This window comes from Myotis brandtii, unplaced genomic scaffold (assembly GCF_000412655.1).
Source record: "Myotis brandtii unplaced genomic scaffold, ASM41265v1 scaffold486, whole genome shotgun sequence".
Lineage (NCBI taxonomy): Eukaryota > Metazoa > Chordata > Mammalia > Chiroptera > Vespertilionidae > Myotis > Myotis brandtii.
In genome coordinates, this window is record NW_005368569.1 from 997571 (window position 1) to 1007789 (window position 10219).

General features: G+C 50.0%; 1 protein-coding gene across 1 annotated transcript in view; it reads left to right on the forward strand.

Moving 5' to 3' along the window:
- The first annotated feature begins 3717 nt into the window (after positions 1-3717).
- The window catches only part of HSD11B2 (hydroxysteroid (11-beta) dehydrogenase 2), a 14364-nt gene continuing 7862 nt past the window's right edge, over positions 3718-10219 (forward strand). Inside the window, exons 1-2 of the mRNA XM_014547822.1 lie at positions 3718-3830; positions 6951-7034. Of these exons, the coding sequence (XP_014403308.1) occupies positions 7016-7034 (19 nt within the window). The 5' untranslated portion in view covers positions 3718-3830; positions 6951-7015. The remainder of the gene's footprint in view (positions 3831-6950; positions 7035-10219) is intronic.

Genomic DNA, 10219 nt, shown 5'->3' on the forward strand with positions numbered 1-10219 from the left:
GCGCGCCGGCCGGCCCATTCCCGGTTCCTCCACAGCCTTTCTCCTAGAAAACTCGTCCCCCGCCATCCCTACCCACACCTTGTCTTCTCGAAACCCTAACTTGTTCCAAAAGCGCCCGCTTCCAGTTTCTCCCGAGACCACCGTCCTCGGGGAGATTCCTGCACATTTTAACAAGCGTATGTGCAGGGCACCGGACATACGGTGGGGAACACCCATGAGGTCCCTGCTCTTCATGGAGATTCCAGGCGAAGGGGAAGACAGAGCTAGACAAATAAATATGCAGGAGCTCCATAATATAAAGGGTGAAATACTAGAGCTTAAAACAGTGGTTCTCAACCTTGGCTGCACATTAGAATCACCTGGGAATCTTGTTAAAATCCTGATTTCTGGGCCTCATCCTCCGGAAGTTCTGTTTGTTACTAATGATGAGGCCCAGAAATCAGGATTTTAACAAGACTCCCAGGTGATTCTAATGTGCAGCCAAGGTTGAGAACCACTGGCTTAAAATACGTTGTGTAAAGTATCTTCTTTATTTCCTGTAAATCAAGCATAAATCCCTCTGGGAGCCCTCGTCTTCCAGCCTGGTGGGAAATTTAACCTTGGTCTCCACTGAGCTCCTCTTACCCAGGTTATTCCATGGACCAGGATCTCCTACAGCCACAGTCTGAAAAGCATCCTGTGGTCCTGAGTCCTCTCTAGCACTGACGCCATAGCCACTGTCCTATCCACAAGGACTTTGAGGTTTAGGCTCTGCTTCCCCGGGGCTGACACAGGACAGGCGCCTGCGTCCTCTGTTCCAGGGCCTGCAGACTCTCTTCCCTTTCCCGGCCTGGGGAACCTCCCTGTGGACCTGGTTTCCCTGAAAGCTCTCCCCTTTTCCTTGGGGATACTCAGAATGGACTCGCCCATGAACTCGGGCTTTCTTTTTTTAAAGAGAGAGGAAAGGAGAGGGGAAGAGAAACATCAGTGTGAGAGTGAAACATCTATCGGCTGCTTCCTGTACGCCCCCTCACCAGGGATTGAACCCACAAACTGGGCATGTGCCCTGACTGGGAATTGAACCTGCATGGGACTGCTCCAACCAACTGAGCCATACCGCCCAGGGCTATCTCTATGACTTAAAGTCTTGTTTCCAGGACTGATAAACTCAAACTTGATGTGGAATAAAAATCAGTAGTCTCGGGGGTGGAGGGCGGTAATGAGGGGATAAGGACACACATGTAATACCTTAATTAACCCCTAGAGTGCCAGGGAGCACGATCGCGCGCCTCCTGTCTTTCGCCAAAAGTGCCGGGAGCGCTATCAAAGCTTCGAAATGGCGTCCAGTTCTAAGTCTGCTTTTATTAGTGATGATGATATTGCTAAATATGTCAGTGTAGTAAAGGTTTCCTTAAGTTTTTGAATATGTAACTTCATTTACTTGCGATTCATAATTTTTTTTCCTAAACTGCTGTAAAATCAGCAAAAATGCCTTGGCAATTTTAGCATAGTTCCTAGGATATTGGTTGGCACTCAAAGGGTTAAGAAAAAAAAAGAATTCTTAGTGCCGCCAACTGTTATTTTCAGAGAATATGTTTTGTCCATTAATAATATTTGAGAAGGAATGATTATTCTTTTTAATGAATAAATGATTATCATTGCTTGTGCAATGATCTTACATTTTCACACACACAAAAGAAAAATCAATAGTCTCAGAAATACAAGATGGCCTCTCAACTCTTATCTGGAATAGGAGAACTTAGGATCAAACAGAGATGGTAACCCAGAAATCAGGGTGGAGAATAAGCCCGTGTATGCCCACAGGGAGAGAAGGCTGCAAGAGTCACAGCTATCTAGACTCTGGGTCCACCTGCCTCCTAGGCACCTCTCCTGAATGTTCCCTGGGTATCTAGATGCAACACGTCCCTACATGCCTCTCTGTCCTCACCACAAACCTGCTTTTCCCCTTGGGCCCTCCGAAGGGCACTACCATCTACCCAGTCTCCTCCTAGTCCTTGCCCATCTAACCCCACAGTTCCCAGGACCAGGCAGTCCTCCCTCTGAAGCATGTCCTGTGTTCATTCTTTCCACTCCATTCCTGCCCAGACCACCAGCATCTTCCTTACTGTCTCTGCAGCAGCCTCTGGTCTGGTCTCCCTAACATCAACCTGCCTGCTTCCAGTCCATCCTTCTCCTAGCTCCCAGACTTGCCATTCTTTCTCTTAATTTGTTAAAGTGGGTGTAGTCCCACTTTAACAAATTAAGTCCCCAAAATAGCAGCCCCCAAAGATGTCCACATCCTAATATCTGGAACCTATGAATATGTTACCTTATATGGCAAAGGGGACTTTGCAGATGTGAGTAAGGATCTTGAGATGCAAGATTATCCACATACATTCTGTGTGATGACAAGAGCCCTTATAAGAGGGAGAAGGTCAGAGAGGGAGATGTGACGCTGAAAGCAAAAGTCAGATAAATTTGCCCTAGCTGGTTTGGCTCAGTGGATAGAGTGTCGGCTCACGGACTGAAGGGTCTCAGGTTCAATTCTGGTAAAGGGCATGTACCTTGGTTGCAGACTGGATCCCCAGTGCCGGTCAGGGCATGTGCGGGAGGTAACGGGTCGATGTGTCTCTCTCATCTATGTTTTTCTCTCTGTCTCTCCCCCTCTCTTCCAACCTCTCTAAAAATCAATGGAAAAAATATCCTTGGGTGAGGATTAACAACAACAAAAAAGTTAGATAAGTTTGAAGATACTACACTGCTGGCTTTGAAGATGGAGGAAGAAGCCATGCGCCAAGGAATGTAGGGGCCTCAGAAGCTGGGAAAGGCAATAAAACATACTCTCCTAGAACCTCCAGAAGGAACCCGTCTGCTGACATCTTGACTTTAGTCCAGGGAGACCCATTTCAAGCTCCTGCCCTCCAGAACTTTAAGATAATAAATTTGTGTTGTTTCAAGCCACTGAATTTGTGGCGATTTGTTATAGCAGCAACAGGAAACTAGTACAGTAGGTTTCAGATAGGGTTAAGTACACATACGTTAACCAATGAAAGCTGTTTCATTTGAAACAAAAATCCAACTGACAGCTCAGACTCCCTTGATGTGTGTCTGAGTGACTCCAAGTCAGGCTTTCTGAGGACGCCCTGACAGCTTTTTCATTTTAAATTTGCTTGAGGCATGGGCAGTTTGATGGTAATCTTCTGAGTTTGTCATCATCACGTGGCTTCCAATCCAGAGCCTGACACTGCCCAGGGCATCACTTCCGAGGAAGGCCACACGTTGCCTGCTCCCCGGCAGGCAGAGGGTAGAAATCTTCCTAACCTGAACACATCACCTAATCAGTCTTCTGTTTAAGATAGTGCGGGGTTTCCTTTGTCTTTAGACAAAGCATGGCTCCCAGTAGCCGTGCTCAGCAAACGCCTGTTCATCTCCTCATCCCTGTGCCCAGTGAGGCTTGTGCAACTCCTGGAACCTGCAGCATTCAGTCCCACCCCCAGGCCTTTTCCCACAGGGTTCCCATTATTTGCAGTGTTGTTACAGCTCCTCCCACCCGCTTTGTACAATTTCTTTGAAAATGTGACACATTTTTCTGGAACAGAAGTCAGTCAGCCCCTTGAGCAGGACTTGTTCCTGCCCATGATCTACAAGGCAGGTCTGCCCAGGGTTCACAGGGAGTAAAGCTCAACTGTAATTGGGAATGCTTATGCACACACACGTGTGAGAAGATCCTAAGCCAGCTTACGCGGCTCCAAAAAAATGCCAGAAGACACTCCTGGGCTGGAGCCGGTGGCCTGTCCTTTGGGCCAACGCCTACTCAGGCTTCCTGGGACTTGTCACGTGTCCCAGGGCAGGTCAGTGGTTATTTGTTTCGATCCCAGTTCTGCCAGTCGCCAGCTGGGCAAATTCCTTAGCTCCCCTAAATCTCAGTTTGCTCCTGTGTGAAATGGAGGTAACAATAGCTACTGCATAGGGCTGAAAGTGTGGTCAGGCCTATAAACGCACAGAGTACTCAGTTGGTAGTAGACACTGATACACATAATCGAAACCTTTTTTTGTCTTTCTACCAGGAATGATGCTAACCATTTCATCAGCTAATAGAATTAAATGTTCATGATCAGATTAACCTGGGTGGGACGTGGTCAGCCACAGCTCTTGCTTGCCGAGTCCACTTCATCTGGGTCACGGTACCCTTTCCAATGGGCCCTGGATGACTCAGCCCATCCACTTGGCGCGTCCCCATGACCACCAGCAGCTCTTGTCCCAGCAAGCACCGAGGCCTCTGACTGGTCTTTCTGCCTCCATTGTGGGCTCCCACACTGTCAGTCCGTTCTCCTCACAGCTTGTGGCCGTCTTTTTTTTTTTTTTTTTTTAAGCCAAGCTGATTCTTTTACTTCCTGCTTACAATGCTCAGTGACTCTTCCCTGCTCCCCCAGGGAGTGGTATTTCTATATCCCATAAAATTAGAATCAAAACCTCCTCCACACGACAGCCTCCAAGACCTCCTTTGCTCCGTGGCTCTGGCTGACCCCTGCCGCTTCGATGGCCTCCCTTTCCTCAAAGGACCAGGCTCCCTCTCTATAGGGCCTTTGCACGCGACGCTCTCCCTACCTGGAACATCACTTTCTCGGGGAAAGCTCTCTCTGGCCCTCAGAACAGAGGAAGCATCGCTGCCATCGCACCATGGGACGCTGCTTTCTAGTTCCTTCCGTCCATGGCTCCTTGAGTGTGGAGTGATCTGATTAGGGGCTGTCCCTCCAGCCAGCCAGAGAGCCCACAGAGGAGGAATGATGTTTTTTCTAGCTCACCATGGCTTCCCTAGCACAGAGCCTGGAACAGAGGAAGGAAGGAGGAAAGGAAAGAACAAAGGAAAGGAGTGTGCTATTTATAGGAATTCTTGTGTGAGGCCCTTTGTAAAGTAAATACCACTCCTTGAATTATTTTTGGTGTAAAATGACTTTCCTATATTACCATCCCTTGGTAGTAAATCTATTTTTTCCATGTCCCTCGTAAAGTTGTTTTTCATTTGCTACTTTCAAGACATTTTCCTCCCATTAATTTTTCCTTGTTAAGTGGTTTTTATGACCGCTCTGTGCTGTAAGAAAGAACTGCCGCTCAGTGTTTAGAATATTCTCCCAGCTTCCTTGGTGGGAAGGCTCTGGCAGCTTTCCCACTGTTGACTATAACCAGTGCCGTTGGGAACACCATGTCACCCCTCCAGAACTCTCTGGGATCTAGATAAAACCTATTCTGTATCTCCAGTTGGGAACAAGGTGTTTGGAAACAGCACCTTATGCAACAGAGCTGCCACAGGGCCATCCCTTGGAGGCAAACAAACAAAACAAAACAAAAAAATCATGGCATATGGAAAATGTGTCTGCGGAGTCCTAGGGACCAAAGACTTTAAGGCTTGGCTGCCAGTAATTCAGTTTTTTATTTTATGTTTCTTGGACAACCGAAGGCTTATATTTACCACATGTGTCACCTGAGATGCAGCAAGGGTGGAAAAAGGTATCCTGGGTCCATGAGGTCAAACGTGCCCTTTTTGCAAACGACCTCCACCCGGCCCCGCACGTGCTCCTGCGGGAGGGGTATTATCACCGCGTGCTCATTTCTATGGGGAAAGGGTACCTGCATCAAAGCTGTTGGCTGTTCCTACTTTATCTCAAAAATGCACAGGGCTGGGACACCTGCATTTTTCCTCGAATACTTTAAAGCAAATTATATGCGGGAACTTCTCAGGCCTGCTCCCTGTGGAATTTCCTTTGTTCCTAGCTCCGAAACCTTATGTAACCTGACACAATTATCTGAAAAGGCTCGGAATCCAAAAGCACAGTGCTCTGAGCTGGGGATGAAGGTCGGAGCTGGAAGAGAAAGGCTCTCCCCTGCCTGGGGACTGGGTCAGACTTTCACCACGACAATGCCCCATTCACGTTCCAAAGAAAAAGGCGAAGCCCCTGGCGCCCTGACCCGTGGGCACACTTGCTTCATCTCTCTGAACAAGGAACCTCTTAACGAGGTGTTCGAGGGACATTACAAAGCCCTCGACCTGGCTGGCAGTTAAAAATATTTCGATAACCACCTTGAACCACTGGCCCACCTCAGGGGGTGGTGGGAGTAACCCCTTCCACTGACTCAAAAATCAACCCGTTCTGAGAGTTGGAGGCTCCTGCCGGTAGTTAGTGCTGCAAATGGTTGTGTATGTGGGGGGGTCTGGAATCCACATTTTTTCACCAAGTGGTTGGTCCAGGTGATTCTGACTCAAGCCACAGCCCAGGACCCAAATCAGGAGATGACCCCGTTCCCGTTCCCGAGAGCCCCTGGGCCTAGAAGCTTCTTTCTCTCCTTTTGTTTTCACGTTAGAAACCCCAGCCCTGCTCACTATTACATCTCAGTATCGAGGGACCTCCAAGGAGAATAGGCACCACTCATAGGTGGCTGGCTTTTCAAGGAATTTGCGGGAGAACATTTTAGGCCAGGCTGTGAACAAAAACCCCTTCCATCTGGTTTCAGTTTATTTAAAAAAACAACACACACAGGCCTCCCCACCAGCAATCAGAAAACAGCCACAGCTTCCCCACGCCTGGTATTAGCCACCAGGGGTGGGGCTGAGTTATGTATATGCAAATAAATTAAACCAGTCAGCCAACAGCAACTAATTTTTGTATCTTTTGCAGTTGTTCTGCCAAGAAAAGGCCTGGATTGGGGGTGATAGGAGCTGTAAGGAAGCACGTTTTGGAATTAGTTTGAACCACTTGCCTTAATTCTACTGTTGGGAGACATGTTTCTAATCCAGAAGCAAATTTTAAAAGGTTGATGGGCTTTTGCCTGGGTATTGCCTACTGCACCATGCCAACCTCCGCGGCGGAAGGCCAGGGGGTAGTGCTGCCTGTGGTTAGGAACGTAGTGTCTGGGGGGCTGTGTGACGCAGGGCATGCCATTTAACCTCTCTGAATTTGTTTTCTTCTTTATAGGAAGGGGATTTCCAGGTGCGCAGCCCAGATGGGGAGCCTTGGAAAATGTGGAGGGTGTTCAGTTCATGCCCAGGGCACGAGGAGGTGAGTCAGCTATCTCCCAGGCTCCCAGGCCATGTGAGTGATGTGCTAGTACCTGCTTCATAGTGATGATGTGAGAATAGCATAAGTAAATAAAGTACGAGCGAGCTGGACACAAGGACTGGCATACAGCAAACACAGTAAATATAACAGAGGATTATGAATAGCTCAAAGCCACACGGCAAGATCCAAGAAGGCCGGTGAGTCAGCCGAACTCTCCCTGCGAATGTTCCCAGCCAAGGCTTGCCTTTCCCTGGGGCTGGTCCAGAAAACCCTTTGGGACACTTTATCTTTGTGCTTCCCAACTTGAGGGCCCTAACACCCAAACACCTGCCTCCAATTCTGGAGGCAAAATAGAAATTCAGAGGAGGGTACCACACAGTTTGAAAACACGAGTGATGCTCCTGCGTCTCACTTTCCCCTCTCCCCGGTAACCGAAGGGCCTGGTTTCCAGGTGCACAGCCTGGATGGGCTACCTCGGAAAATGGGGAGAGGGTTCAGTTCATGCCCAGGGCACGAGGAGTCCCAGGCCATGTGAGTGATGTGCTAGGAACCACACGCTTCCAGCTACCTCTGGGCAGAACTCTTGCAGGTCTGCAAGCACCTCGGGCCCGGTTTGTCCAAAATAGACCTTGCTTCTGTCCCCTGGTCGGCATGCAGCAACAGGACTCCCAGCCTCCACTCTTCCCCTGCCCCCAGATCCATTCCCCAGCCAACTGGAACAGGGATCTCATTTGCTCAAGACCATCACCAGTTCTCTCCCTCATTGTGAAGTCCAGGAGGCCCTGTAAACATGGCCCTGCACTGACACCTGAATTTGAATCTTGCCACTGGTCCAAGATTCAAACTCAAGTGCACCTGAGCTTGAGACCTTGAGCAATTTTCTTAGCCGCAGGAAGCCTCAGATTCGTTGAAAGTAAAATTGTAATAATGCTGCCTACTACAGAGGGCTAGTATGAGGCTTTGCACCCAAGCAAAGGCTGGGACAGAGCAAGAGGTTTGGAGGCCAGTGCAGGGAATGCAGAGGAAGGGTAATGGGGGTGGGGGTGGGGGGCTGTCAGAACTAGGGAAGATGATGAGACCATCTCGGGCCTGCTGAGCGTGAGGGGCCTATGGGTATCCAAGGGAGGCCTCTCGGGGCAGCTGGACTTTGGGCCTGGAGTCAAGAGTGAGAAGGCCTTGGCTGGAAAGGAGTGTGGGAGTCACCAGCATGTGAGTGGGAAGATGAGCTCATGCTGAGGGAGGGGTCCCCACAGCCAGAGCTTCACCCAAAGAAAGAGAAGCTCCAGAAGGGGAGTGAGAGGGGTAGGGGGGCGCCCAAGGGAGAAAGGGGCTGGGGCATGAGGACTGCCACAGGGCAGAAGCTTCAAGGAAGCCAAGTTAACTGAAAGCAGAGATGTGTCCAGGGTATTTGGGGACTAAAATGGCATTCACTGGTGACCTTTGGTGAGGTCAGGAGGGGAAGCTGACTCCGAGCTAGACTGGGGGAGGGGAGAGTGGGGATGGTGATTGCAGGCGATTTTAGAGAAACATGGCTGAGAATGGGGGCGGGGTGTGTGTGAGAACAATGCGTGAGGAAAGGGGTAGAGGATTGAGGTGAAAGAAGTTCTTTTTTTTTTTTAAATTCTCACCCGAGGATATTTTTCCATTGATTTTTAGAGAGTGCAGAAGGAAGGGGGTGGGAGGGAGAGAGAGAAACATTGAAGGGAGAGAGATACACCGATTGTTGCCTCCCACATGCACCCTGACCTGGGCAGGGGATCTAGCCTGCAACCTAGGTACATGCCCTTGACCAGGAATGGAACCTGTCTAACCACTGAACCAAACTGGCCAGGATGAAAGAAATTTTTAAAAAATATATATTTCTTTATTGATTTCAGAGAGAAAGGGAGGAGAGAGAGATAGAAACATCAATGATGAGAGAGAATCATTGATCGGCTGCCTCCTGGTTGCCCCGAACTGGGGATCGAGCCCGCAACCCAGGCATGTGCCCTTGGCCAAAATTGAACCCGGGACCTTTCCGGTCCGCAGGCTGACTCTTTATCCACTGAGCCAAGCCGGCTAGGGCAAGAAATTCTTTATTGTAGTTGGTTACCAGTGGGAGAGGCCAGAGCCCGAGTGTGCTGCTGTGGGGAAGGGGCCAGTGGTTAGCACTTATATCCATGGTGCCCAGCACAGGGCCTAACACACAGAAGGAACTCAATGGAAGAGTGCTGTCTTTGAGGATGGGATTCAGAACCAGGGGGAGAGACTGGCCATTGGGGCCCCTCTGCATTATGCCAGGAGGGAAGGGTGATGGGGTGCCAGGGGTGAGCAGAGTGCAGGGCAGGGCCTTCCCAGGACTCTGCTGCCTCCTCCAAGCTGGTCACAGAGGGAGGAAGAGGCGATAGGAGTGTTTAACTTCAGGAACCCTGCTGTGCAATCAGGAGACAGAGCCTGAGCTCTTGAAGACTGCCACCTGGCACCCCATACTCAGCACTTTGGTTCCCCATCCTCAAATCCAGCAGCCTTCACTTTATCCCCTTCAGAGCCACGCCCTCCCCCCAAGGCCAGCAGATGGTGCCAGTGAGCTGCTGGATTCAGCTGGAGCCAACCGGAGCCAGCCCTGGCCCCCCACCCACTCTGTGGCCCTCCAGAGCCCTGGGCATGCTAAGCGTTTGGCTCACCGGGTTTCTGACCAAGGGTGAGGGTGGGGGGCAGGACTAAGAACGAAGGGAGGCTATGGGCTGAGAGCTGAGGGGTGGAGTGGCTTAGGGGCTATTCTCCTTCTGGTTGCCCTTCATTCCTTTGCCCCTGCCAGGCCCTGCCTTATCTGCTGGGGCTCCTGCCCCCTTCCCTTCTCTTCCCTGGAGGCCCCTGCCAACCCAGACTCCTGGGTCTGGCAGAGGCTGGTTCTCTGCCCCTGGGCAGGCACAACCTGGCACCAGTTCTCAGACAGGGCTGGGCCAGCCACTCCCAGCCATGACTGCCCAAACCACCTTCATTCTACTTCTAGAACATCTCCACCTGATGAGGGGTAAGGGCTCAGTTTACCCCCGAGGAGGTCACAGGGGGCTGAAGCATAAATCTGGGAAGGAGGCATGGCCTCCTGGCCTAGGAAGTGGGAGGAAGTATGTCAGAGGGATATATATATATGTATATATATATATATATATATATATATATATTTTTTCATGTTTGAGATAATA